The sequence below is a fragment of the Castor canadensis genome, chromosome 11 (genome assembly GCF_047511655.1).
Source record: "Castor canadensis chromosome 11, mCasCan1.hap1v2, whole genome shotgun sequence".
NCBI lineage: Eukaryota > Metazoa > Chordata > Mammalia > Rodentia > Castoridae > Castor > Castor canadensis.
The window spans coordinates 111,100,558-111,114,155 of NC_133396.1; the positions used below are offsets into that span (position 1 = coordinate 111,100,558).

Sequence of the window (13,598 nt, forward strand, 5' to 3'; positions counted from 1 at the left end):
TAATAAATAAAATTTATTTATTAAAGTACTTTAACTTTCCTGTCTCCTTATCTGTCTATCCTGCTTTATTTCCTTCCTAGATGACTTTGGTCTCTTTTATTCTTAAAACGGGTACAGAGGGGAGACAATCTGTCTTCTGTAGCTGCTTCCTGCTGAGTTTGGGCACCAGCCCTATCTAGAAAAGGAACCAAAAAGTTGTTTTCCTGTCTTAAATTCAGGTGACAAGGGAAATTTAGTTGGCAAAAAAACGTAGTTGATGGGCTGTCAGGATCAGGACCAGGAGATATCAAGTTACTCTTTTACTAAAAGAGAAATTAGTGAAAACCATTCTTTAAAGTTAAAAAAACCTCAAAACCGGTATGTGGATAAAGCTAATAGGATTTTACCTTTAAGAAGAATTATAAAAATAAAATTAAGGGAAGGTACGATTTTAATTTACTGAAAACACCTGTCATCCACAGAAACAGCATAGTAGATTGATAGCTATTGTAAAGATGGCATTGTTAATCGCATCACTTCAGTCTGTGGTAATAAGATTTCCAAATTCTTTGTCCCACATGGAAGAATCCATGGCAGGACATGTGGGTGTAAAGGGAGTTTTTTAAAAGTTAGAGAAAGGAAATACAAAAGGAAGCTTGGAAAGGCCTGGGTGGAATCTGCTAGCAGAGAGGGTGTGCTTTTCTTTCTCAGGTACTTTTAAAATTCATGAGAATCTAGAGGAAGGGAGGAACCAGGTGATTCCCATCCAATAATCAATGAGTGGGGAGGGGCGTGGGTGGTTCTCAGCCAAATGAGGGGTGATTTGGGCCATCCCTGAGCCAGATGTGGGCAACTTACTTGTAGCCTGCCTCAGCAAGTCATAAGCAAGCAGCTCATGGTGATAGAAGTTACTCCTCCCAAAATCTGAGGCCTCCAAACCAGGTAGCATACTTTTCCTTCTCCTCATCTGCTTTCATGTGATCAGTGATCTCATATGAAGGTCCTCTACCTGTATGTAACATTCTTTACCAAAAACTTTACATATTCCATCCCAGCAGGCAAGAAGGAAGCATGTCAGTTTGCAATAGAAAAGCCTGAGATGTAAGACTTCTCCTAGGAGTAGCTACAAGACTTTGGTGGTCTGGTTTGCCAATCTTCAGACCCTACATGAATAGCATTTTTATTTTCCATGAATATCCCCTCTGCCCCTGGCCCAAAGTAGAGAATCCATCCTATCCCTGCTGCTATGTTTACCATTACTCCAGATGGTAATTGTTGGGTTACAGTTATCCTCTAAATAATGTTTTTTCTGTCAAGTGGATGCTATTAAGAGGTAGGTTGTTATGAAAAAAATCTTAATATGATTTTGGCTAGGGGGGTTCTGGGTTGAGTAATTTATGTTAGACCCCAGGTCATACATAATTATCTGTGGGGTCACTCGGTGTTCCCCTGCAAGGGTAAAGTTGTTTATAGTGCCCACTGCAGTTATAATATGTCCATAAGTAAAGGTTATATTGCAAAAAGTTACTGTACTAGCCTTAAGATCATATATAAAGAAACTTTCATCTTTACTGAAAACACATAATACTCCTTGAATTATGGCTCCCCTAAGTACTTTTTCTGTCCTACAGCTGGGACAAACTTGTAAGCTTTCAGGGGGAAGAGGGATACCTGCAAAGCCTTGAATGCCTATTGTCCTATAACCAGTCACATTTGCTTCCCCATGGTCATAAGGAAATAATCTTGGTGGGGTCCATCATAATGGCGGCCCCAACATTCAATAGGATTTCCTGTTAGCCTTTTCTCTAAGGCAATAAGTTTAAAATCTGATACACTGTGGGCTGTAGGAGCACAAAAAATTTCATTAGTCTCCTTGGCTAACTCCAGCATTCGATTAAATGCTGTTATCCCTTGTAAAGATAAAAACAGGATTATAATCAATGTCCAATGCATTGTGAGAGAGCACATTTGATAGCTGAAAGCAGTAAGAGAGCAAGTTCAAAGGCAACCCATGAGGGAGAGGCAATAGTGGCTCTAAGCATTCCCCAAATATCTTATTAGTCACCAGTCCAGTACAAATACCAACAAAAGATTGTATAAAGTGTTACCAAAAGTGTATAAGTAATGCAGATCTTCGTTAATTAATCTGAGTATATCCTTCCTTTTCTTGAAGAAAAATTTCAGGTCCTCTAATGCATCACAGATGTAGGATTCCTTGACTTCTTTTATTTTAGATGAGTCTGGAAGCTAAGATAAAAATTTTATTCTAGAGGTATGAACCCAGGAAGAAATTCTAAACAGCTTAACAGCTGTAAGAGTACTAAAAACTGTGTATAGTCCTTTCCATCTAGAAAGAAACTGGTCTGAGGGGAAATCCTTCCTCCAGGTTTTTAGTAAAACTTGCTCTCCAGGTTTTATCTTTGGAGTTAAAAGTGCTCCTCCTGAAGCAGGAAGAATATGATTTCTGTTAGGGTGAACATAGACTAGCTATGTAGGCTGTACCTCCTCCCCCTCACAGGTGGCTTATTGGAAATACCCAACCCGGCCCTAAAGAATGACAAACATCTATATCCATCTAGTAGAAACTCCCTACCGGGCCAGTCCTTACTTAATCCTTTATTTTGGGAAGGTCAGAGGGTCATTGAGGATTTTCCCACCCAGCAACTTTCCTGAGATTTCTCCACCAACCTCCTATATCTACCCCCAGTCTGTAAGTGGCTGGGGGCTCTAACTCTCTTGCTGGAGACACCCACCCCAACAGGTTTTTTCTCCCCAACAAAACATGCACTGATGTATTGAGCCGTCTCCTACCTATCCTTGCATGCCTTTTTTCAGTCTAACAATTTCCATGTTCCTGTAGGGCCTGCTGTACCTGGCCTAGGTTAATTCCATATTTTGAGGGGCTCTGTATTTTAGAATCTAATAGAAAATCAGAGGTTTAAAAAAGGGCATTCAAATGGACTTAATCAAAGAGAGCTCTTAGAGGCTCTTCTAATCTTTAGTAAACAACTGGTAATCATTTTAGCCAACATTTAGAAGTTTCTTAACACAGTTTAGTCAGTGTACTTGTAAATTTGCCCTTTCAACTTTATCAGAAGACTGAAGATGCCAAGAAGCACACAGATGATAAGTAATTCCTAGAGTCTTGCAAACTTCCTGAGTTATTTGTGAAATAAAAGAAGGTTCATTATCACTCTATAAAGACATTGGTAGCCTTAACCTGGGAATTATTTCTTTTAGTAATGTCTGAACTACTTCTTGAGCTTTTTCTGTATGGGTAGGAAAAACTTTAATCCACCCCGAATAAGAATCTACATATACCAGTAAGTATTCATATCCCTGACATTTTGGGACTTGAGTAAAATCTAATTGCCAGTCTTCACCTGGAAAAGTTCCCTTCCATTGAACTGGTTTAAGGAGATGGGGCAGATTTGATTGTTTTTGCAAACATGTAGTGCAAGCTTGAGTCTCTCCCTGAATAGTGATGAAGAGCCCCCTTCCTCCAACCACTCGGGAGAGCAGTGTTGTAAGTGCATCTTGGCCTAAGTGACAGGAGTCACTTAGGAGTCTGCTTGAGGTATTAATACCTTGTGATCATCCTCTCATCCACCAGCCATTTTCTCCTAATCTATAACCCTTTTTAACTCCCCATTCTTTATCCACCTCTGAGTATTGTGTATCATCAGATAATTTTGGCATGGTGGGAATCAAAACCATTTTTTTTTTTTTTTGAGGTACTGGGGTTTGAACTCAGAGCTTACACCTTAGGCCACTCTACCAGCCCTTTTTTGTGAGGTGTTTTTTTCGAGAGGATCTCTTGAACTATTTGCCTAGGCTGGCTTCTAATAGCAATTTTCCTGATTTCTGCCTCCTAAGTAGCTAGGATTACAGGCAAGAGCCACCAGTGCCCAGCAATCAAAGCCATTTCTAAGCTTGCTTTGCACTGCAATCTGCCAAAGCATTACCTTGGTCAATTAGGGAACCTGACTTCTGATGACATCTACAGTGCATGGCAGCTACCTGAGAGGGTTCCCAAGCAGTCTTTAATAGAGATGAGATTTTCACCCCATGTTTTATAGGAGAGTTATGAGAAGTCAATAGACCTCTCTCTCTTTCCAAATGGCTGCATGAGCATGTAAAACTAGAAGTGCCTCTTCAGAGTCAATAGAGACATTAAGCCTGTTATCTTTCCCTAACTCTAGTGCTAGCGTTAAAAAAATTACTCCAGCTTTTTGTGCTGAGGTATTACAAGGAAGAGGCTTTGCTTCTGTTACAACTCAGTGGCTAATGAATGCATATTCCACCATCTCTTTTCCTTCCTTGACAAAACTGCTTCCATGTGTAAGCCATTCCTCATAAGGGTTTTCTAATGGCTGGCCCTTTAAGTCAGGTCAGCTAGAATAGACCTGATCAATAGTTTCTAAACAGGAATGCATTAACTCTCCATCTGGTAAGGGCAGGAAGGTAGCTTGGTTTAAAATATTACAAGGTTTTAAAGTAACCTCAGGAGTTTCTAGGTGGAGAACCTGGTATTTAAGCAAGGTTCCACCTGTCAGATATTGGTGCCCTTTAATATCTAATATACTCTGGACTTGATGAGGTGTTTGAATTTCTAGAGGATGCCCCAAAGTTGATTTCAAAGCTTGTACTAGAAGAGCAGGTGCCACAACTGCTCATAGGCAACTGGACCTCCCACATAAAACAGTATCTAGTTGTTTAAGAGAAGTAGGCTACAGGTTGGGGATGTCACCTCATCTCTGGGTTAGGACTCCTAGAACTATTCCTTGACTTTGGGCTGGCTACATATAGCATGAACTGTCTGTTTAAATCAGGGATTCCCAATGCAGGAGCAGAAGTTGAAAGCTCCTTTAAGTCCTTCAAAGCTCTTTCCTATTCTCTAGTCCAATATAGAGGCTCTGAATCTGGACCCTTAACTGCTCTATGTAAGGACTTTGCTATTAAGCCAAACCCCAGTATCCAGAAGCTACAGAATCCACTCAGCCCCAGGAACATTCTGAGCTGCATTTTTGTTCTTGGAGGCCCAACTTGGAGAAGCCATCTTTCTTTCTGGAGCTAGCTTTCTGTCTCCATGATTAATATATATTCCAAGTATGTACCCTCTTGCTTGGAAATCTGGGCCTTTTAGGGAGCTTCTCTATATTTGGCTTTTCCCAAGAGATTAAGCACTTGAAGAGTATTTCCATCGGAGTTCTGTTTTGTAGGACTGAAAATTAACAAATCATCCATATATTGCATTAGCACTCTGCAGTTTAGTGTCAGAGTTTGTAGTTCCTTGGCCAGAACATTCCCCAATAGGTGTGGGCTGTCTCTAAACCCTCGGGGCAGCACAGTCCAGGTGCTCTGAGTCATTCCCAAACTCTCAGGACTTGTCCACTCAAAAGCAAACAGAGATTGAGATTTATGGTCAAGGGGTATACGAAAGAAAGCATTTAGACGGAGAACAGTAAACCAACATTTTCCTGTAGGTATCTGTGCTAAGATATTACACAGATTTGGAACTATGGGGTGGATAGGCACAATTGCCTCATTAATTTCTCTTAAGTCTTGCATAAGTCTGTATTCTCCATTAGGTTTTAAAACAGGTGGACTGGGAGAATTACAAGGAGGTTGGTGTGATACCAGTGGTGCAGACTTAAATTTAGTGATTAACAATTGTAATCCATGTCTGGCTCAGGATTAATAGGCTATTGCCTTTCATGAGAATAATGGGAAAGATTCTTTAGCATTTATCGCCCTTCCAGGGCTTTCTACATCGCAGAATTGTGGGTCTGTTGCTGATAAAAATCTCCTAAGGAATATTATTATCCTTTTTCTGTGGGGACCCTATTAAGACTCCCAGGAATGACATAGGGTTACTAATATTAAAATGAATTGGTGTGCCTAAGGTCATCAAAATATCCCTGCCCAACAATGGAGTTGGGCATTCTGGTAAAACAAGAGATCTTTAACAGAAAATAAAATTCTCATACCTGCAAGTCAGGAGAGGATCTTTTGATTTTTGGGATTCCATTGACATCAGTTATCGTGCAGTTCTGTTTAGAGAGAGACCCAGGGAAGTCAATCAAGGCAAAAAATTGAGCCCCATTATCTACTAAGGAGTTAATTAATCTTTCAACCACTTCAAGAGGTAGAGTTCCTCATAAGATATTTATAGTTGACTCATTGGGGCTCAAATAGTGGGAACCCTCAGGTATCTTTAGTCATCAAGAACAATTTCAGACGTGGATGGCCTCCCCTCTCCCTGGAGGAAGGGACAGTCCTTTTTCCAATGTTTTCCCTTATAGCAGAGGGGACATGTCTTGGATTTCGTGGTCTCTTTTTGGCACACTCAGCTTTCCAGTGCCCTGGCTTTCCATACTTATGACATCTCCCCTTATGGGTTACCAGAATCAACCTGATGTTTAGAGATTTCCTAGGGTATTTCTTGATGAGGCTCTCCTTTAGAGCGAAACTTCCCATCCATAATCATGGCCAATATTTGACCTTGTTTTTCTGCAAATAATTAAGCCTGCCTCTATTCCTGTAACTGATGACTCTTAATCTTTTTGTGTTCCTCCATTAAATCCTGGTTGTTGAAAACCTCAAAGGCCAAATCTACTGTTTAAAGTGGAGTGTGGGGATCCATCTTTTGTTTCTGTAGCTTACAGCAGATATCTAATGCTGACTGGCTAATAAAAGACATCCCTAAAAGTGTTTGTCTTCCTACTGAATCTGGGCTGATGTTAGTATATTTTCTCAGGACCTCAGTTAACTGTTCTAAAAATGGGTTAGGATTTTCATCTTTTCCCTGAGTGATATCTGTTAATCTATCTTAATTAACAGCCTTGTGTATTGATTGCTTCATTCCTTCAGTTAAGCAGTCAATCATGTACTTTCTTAGTTCTGCATTGGTATTCCCAACTTGACAGCTCCAATTTGGCTCATCATTGGGCATGGCAACATTTTCCACTGGTTTAGTTTCATCCCTGATACAGACATAAATCCAAGCTGCTGTACAAATGCTATGCTTCTCATCAGGAGTGCAAGAAACTGAAAAGAGAACATGCGAGTCCTTCCAGGCTAGGTCAAAAGTAGCAGTGATAATCTTAAATTCATCCATGAATCTCCCGGTTCCTCAGAGAAGCATTCTAGTTTCTCTTTACATTGAGACACTTTGTTCATGGAAAAAAGGACATGTACTCGCATGGTGCCTCCATCTACAGCTGCCACTTCTGCAAAAACAAGCCCTTCATGTAGTGCCTGCAGGGATTCTGGTGGATAAGCAGGAGGGGAGTTAGGGGATAATGCAGCAGAGGTTGTGGAGAAAGAACTAGGTGCCCCAGGTGCAGTAGTTGGAGACCTCGGGGCCAGAGGTGTGAATGAAGCAGAGGGACTAGTTACCTCCTGAGGTTCTCTTGCTTCTGGAGGCGTAAGAGGGGCCTGAGGAGGGGTCTTCCACCAACTCCTGAAAACTCACCCTCTAGTGGGTCTGTTGGGGTAGATGCTGGAATACAGAAAATTCTACATTTTTCTCTAAATTTTGGGTCTCTATGTGCCAACAGAGACAGCTATGCATAGAGAACTGCAGACCATTTCCCCCGCCTTTTGCAAAATAAGTCTAGTTGGAGAACGGTATTAAAATCAAATCTCCCATTTATAGACCAAGTTTTTTCATTATTCAACTTATATTTAGGCCATATCGCATTACCATAATAAATAAATTTTCTTTTCTTTAATCCCTCTTCTTTAAAGTCCCAAAATTCTTTAAAATACATCTAATGGAGAGTTGCCAGGAATACTAACAGCAGTTCCCATCTTTGTTTTCTGTGCCTAGAGAAAAAAAATAGAAGTGAGAAAAGAAAGAAATAGAGAGGTGCATACCTGTTTCATTTACTGGGGGATTGGGAAAGTTATCTTCCTCCCACACCTATGCTCCCTTATTTGGAACAATTAACCTATACCCTGAAGGATGTAAATCTCCTTCCACCTTAATGAGTGTGATGAATAAACTTGCAATTTTTCTTTTAATGGAGGCATCCCATCCTAATCATTGAACTCCCCAGTCCTTTTTGCTGGGTCCTGATCTTCCGTGTTAGCTGGGTCGTCCACCTACTAGCACATTGAGACACACAACTAGGATTAAGAAAGAGTGGAATCTTGACTTATAATGGCCTCTTTGGATTATTAAAACTTCAGCTTTACCCCTAGAGGGTGCTTTTTAAATAATCCCTAATAGTTTACCTTGGGCTACAGCTACTTTAAAAGCCAAACCTTTTAAAGTAAATATAGGCAGCCTAGTTTTTGGTGCAAAGCTGGCATCCTACATCTTCCTACAGATAAAGGATAGGGGATGCACGAGCCTATCCTCATAATTTACACCAAAAACTGTTTTCAAATCAGAATTTACACATCAGGCAAGGAAAGGGGCAGACTGTTAGCGGTGAAAACAATTACATCTTTATTGAAACTGGTGATTTTAGTAAGAAACTGGTTGATCTGGCTATCTTAGTAAACATGGAAAAGGGAGAATAAATTAGCCCCTCAAGAGCTAATTTCAGGGAAGGGCCTCTCATAATCATAAAACCCCAAATGCCTTCTTGAATCCATAGCAGAACCCAAGAAGAGGGGTGTCCTTATTGACTTTTAGATAATACCATACCTGGAATACTAAGGTCCCAATTTTAAATGCATGGGGTATTTTGTAGGAGATAAAGAAAAGCTTACACAGAAAATTGAAGTTCTTTCCTTGGTCCCTCCACTCTGTGCACACATAGGCTGAGGGCATGAGTTCTTAACCCCAGTTATGTGGTTTCTTGGCCAGGAAAGTGGATGGGCTGTTTGCAGCAACCTGGACATGGCCTATTTCCTCTCCCAGTCTTGACATGGGGAAAACAGTCTATCTTGAAAGCATGACTTAAAAGAGAAAACAGTTAGTAGAGTTTATGCAGATTTAAAGACTTAGAATTAGATGGAAAAAATCCAGGAGATTGGGACAGATCAGCAGCTCTAATCCTCAGCCATGTGCCATTTAGATTCCCAATTGCTTTTATGTTTGTAACCTCAGGACCATGTGAGTCACTCAGCAGGCTGAGAAAACTAACAGTGGGACTTGAGCAGGACTTCTAACCCTTTCTCTTTCTCCTTGTCCATCTTTGCCTCTGTTGTCCTCACTCAGATGGCCAGTCTGGGAGAGTAGACAGGAGTAGGCTATGGAGTAGAAGAGGTTAAAGAAATGGCCACTATGGCTGAGACAGATTTCAAGAGAAAAGTTCCAAAGCTAAACACTTTTCAAACCTTGTGAGATAAAACTCCTGGCTCTGGCTTGCCAATTTTATGTCACGGCATTAATGGCAATGGTGTAGTCTGTGATCAGAAGTCTTCCAAATTTTTTGTGTCCCATGTGGAAGAATCCATAGCAGGACACATGGGTAAAAATGGAGTTTATTAAAAGCTAGGAAATTAAATTACAAAAGGGAACATAGGCTCTGAGCCTAAGCAAAAGCTAGAGCAGAGCAAGCATGCTTTCCCTTTCCAGGTACTTTTAAAAACTATGCTAACGTAGAGGAAGGGAAGAACCAGGTGATTCCCATCCAGTAATCAATGAGTAGCAAGAGAAGCCTGGGTGGTCCCGGGGCTAGGTAAGGGTGGTCCAAGCTGTACCTGAGCCAGGGTATGGGCAACCTACATACACATCTGCAATGAATAGAAGGCTCAGAGAGAGAGAGAGAGGAACATTTGATCTGAAATCTGTAGCTGTGGTTAGTTAAGAACTGATTATTTGGGGCACTATCTACATGAGACCATATGTATTAGGGGGCAGGTGCCAGTACAATTAGAAGGTAAACATCAATGAGTCAGTTCTGTACAGAAGACTCACGATGTCTCTAAGCAGAGACATCTACTTTCTAGTATTCATTGAAAGTAGAATACTAGAGAGAATATAAACAACTCTGAGTACTATTAAAAAGGCAGATATGGAGCTAGTAAAAATGGTCATATTGCCTTTGCTTAAACAGAAGGCCTTAGCCAAAGACATGCCTTTTGCCAGAAGCCTCAAAGGCTTAAATATAGAGCACATGCATAAGGAGCCCCTTTTTAAAATCACTCAGCTTTGGTTACTTTTAGAGGTCTGGCATAATTGACTCTATCCAGATCTGGAGAAGTCCCCTCATTTATGTAGTCCTTTTTAACTGCAGTCCTCTTAAACTGTTTCTCTGAACAGTTGTCTCTGAAGAGTGCCAGTTTGGCAGTTTTGTCCCCTTGGAGCCAGGAGTAGCTTCTCTCAGAAAGTCCGATTTGTCCCACAGTAGAAGGGAAGTAACACATTAAACAGATCAGAAGTCAGTGCCGATGTGACATTTTTGGCCAAATTAAGCAAGAAAGAGATTTATAAAAAAAATGGTTCTTAGGCTGGGCTTAATTAAATCTAACTGTCTGTCTCATAGGGAATGTACTGACACCTTTAAATTGCTGTAAAGTGTCAACAGACAAGTTACAAAGTTTTATAAGGAAAATACAAAATGACCCCAACACTTAAGAATGCAGATATTGGTTGATAGATAAGAACTTGTCAGAGTCATTTTCTATGGTATTGTCTGTAAATAATTTCAGATGGGTTATGAAGAGAACTTACTCATTGAGTTTGATAAGATTTAAAAAGAACTTTTAATGAAGATATGTTTACCAATAAACAATAAAACATCAGAACTATTATATACATTGGGCAAGGAGTCAGGCTGATACAAAAAGCAACATGTAAAATAAAAAAGATAATAATAACCACTACAGAATTAACTGTCAAATCCAAATCACACCAAGGCAAGTTTGGCTGATGGAAGCTAGTAGTCAATAATGGGGAAACAGTTCCTCAGTGCAAGAAAACTGAGTATTTTGGTAAAATTTTGTATCAACCTATAGCACCAAAAATCCCTGACAGTTATCTTTATAAAATAAAACCTATTTTTAGACATATGTCACTATTCTAAATTTTCAACTCAGAAAATTCTCTAAGCAAACTTTAAACTATAGCCAACAATATAAACTTATAAGCTTTTAAGACCTTAATTTGTGTTTTCAAACAACCTGTGTAAAAACTCAAATTTAGATAACACTGTTTTTAATAAAATACTTTTAGCAACCTTATACCTTAAAAGAAGACTCAGGAAGAAAAGTAGGTTATGTATTTATGTATTTATTTATTTATTTTTACAATAGCAATCTAGAACACATGGGTTTGTAAACCAAATTATAAAAGAGTTGAATGTAACTCACACTCACAATAGAATGAAACAGATTATTGTCCACTAAATTCTCTTTAGTCCTATGGCAAAGGTTAGTTAGGCCTGGGTGGCATCAAAACTGTAGATAACTTTCCAAACAACAGTTTTACACATTAATTTCATAAAAGTCAGTTAAGAATCATCATAAAAACATCTACACACACACACACAGATGTTTTGATCTAGGCATGCCAAGAAATGTCAGTTTAAGCACATACATATGAGCTCAAAAAAAGTTAAAATTAATTCAGTGGCCACAAGGACCTACACAGAAAATGCAAAATGACACACATTATTTCAGAGTGCACTCTTAAATCATTCCTTTGTCATTATTTTAGTAGGTTCTTTGTCCAGTCCTTAACAGATGAAAAACAACATGTTTAAAAACTATATTAATTTAGAGAATTTCAACCACATATTATTTGTAATGTTCTTAGGGGATGACAAGATGGTGTCACCCGTGAGTTTCCTATCCCTAGGGAGTGGCAAGATGGTGCTGAATACATGGTGACTCCATCATGGTGGCAGCATTTCCTGTGACCACATGGTCTGTCCAAAAATGGCTTTCAAATGGAACATAAAGATGTGTTACATGCAACATACAGACTCAAAATAGCAATCTGTTAAAGACAGCTCACCCTGAAAGATGGGTGTTACTGCTCATATGAGTTAGTCCTAGAGGCATTAAGGCACTTTAGGTTATTTTTTTAGGTTAGCAGGATCAAAGCACTCCCAGTATTTAAGGATACCGCCAAGTGGTGAATACATTGGCTTCCCTTATGCTGGCTGGTGAAGGGAGAGAAAGAAATGGGGAAGGAGGAAATAACTTTTTGATAGAGAGCAAGCGCTTCTGATATCCACAAGTCATCCTTTTTGTATCAAGAAAGTCTCCAATGCAGGTCCTTTTGTGAGCAATTGCACGATCCCCTGGCTACAAGTCATCTGTTCTCCTAAGGGCCGCCTCTCCACCCCTGCATGAGGGTTCCTGAATGGAATGATGATCCTGAATGCTGACCCAATTATTATCCTAATGAAGAGACCAAATAATCAGAACAAACTAAGGTGGGATTTGAACTCATGGCCTCATACTTGCTAAGCAGGTGTTCTATCATTTGAGACACTCTGCCAATTCTTGTTAGCTTCCCAAAAGAAAGGACACTTAAGCCAGGTACCAGTGGCTCATGCCTGTAATCCTAACTATTTAGGAGGCAGAGATCAGGAGGATCGTGGTTCGAAGCCAGCCTGGGAAAATAGTTTGCCAGACTCTATCTTGAAAAAAATCCATCACAAAAATGGGCTGGGTTCAAGCCCTAGTACAACAACAAAAAAAGAAAGGACACTTAGAAACTATATTCAGAATTTGGTAAGGGTGCCAGCTACTTACTGGTGGGTCCAGGGCATGTGTCCCCGGAGGGGAGGAAGAGGATGAAGGGTGCGGACACATGGCAGCCACAGGAAAGAGGGGTCTGGCCTGAGGGCTTGGGGTCATGGCCATACTGCACCTGCCCAGGCGCTGCTCTTTGTCTGCACCTCTCCCTCTTCCCTCTGCCAGGCGGACACTGCCAGCCCAGGTGCTGCAAGACTACCAGCTGCCAAGCCCTCCCGCCAGCTGCTCAGCTGTGCGCCTCCACTGAGCCAGCGCTGGGCCAGCGCTGAGTGGCAGGGCCAGAGACCTGGGGCTCATGGCCACTGCATGCCTGGCTCAGGATGGTGAAGGGACTAGAGCCACCATACTACAGTTTTAAGGTGGTCTTTCCCCCGAGTCATGTGTCTCCCAGGTGTGATCCCCATACAGCCTCAAAGCAGACCTGGCCCCCTGTGTGGCATTAGATGCCCATTTGTCAGGAGGACAGACACTGCTGTGTCCTGCTGGGACCCGTGGTCCTGGTGCCTCCAAGTTACATTTCCCAAGGGCAGAGGTCAGCCCATTCCCTTGACTGTGGTTTCAGAGAGATAAGGCAGAAGGAAGATAAGAGAGTAGAAATGACCCTTTAAAATATAGGGTCTGGAAAAAAAAAAAATATATATGTAGGGCCTGGGGCTCACCCTTTCTCCTAGCTGACTTCACCACGTTAATGACAATGCTGTGTGTGAGCTGCACAGGGGAATCCTCAGATGTGCTAAAGGGTTCTTGCTCTCAGAACACTCTCAAGAATGACAAGTTGGATCACTGGAGTTACAGGCAGGAAAGAAACTTTATTGAAAGAGACAGGCTGGGCAGAGAGATGCACAGTGGAGTCTGGAAAGTGGGTGCCTCCTGAGGGATGGAGTGGGGGATATATATGTATATGTAAGGCTTCCACCCTAACTAAAGAACAGCTCATAGTGGAATCCTATAGG

At 40.9% G+C, this 13,598-nt stretch overlaps 1 protein-coding gene across 6 annotated transcripts in view; it reads right to left on the reverse strand.

Annotated features, from left to right (window-relative positions):
* Window positions 1–13,598, reverse strand: part of Degs1 (delta 4-desaturase, sphingolipid 1) — a 64,640-nt gene that overhangs the window by 16,055 nt on the left and 34,987 nt on the right. For 5 of the 6 annotated variants that reach the window (XM_074048235.1, XM_074048234.1, XM_020153242.2 and 2 more), the window contains exons 3-4: window positions 5,970–6,032; window positions 2,088–2,226 (exon numbers count right to left, since the gene is read on the reverse strand). In XM_074048235.1, coding sequence (XP_073904336.1) covers window positions 2,088–2,226; window positions 5,970–6,032 — 202 coding nt within the window. Of the gene's footprint in view, window positions 1–837; window positions 2,227–5,969; window positions 6,033–13,598 lie in introns of all 6 variants that reach the window. The other variant, XM_074048236.1, reaches the window with a different exon arrangement.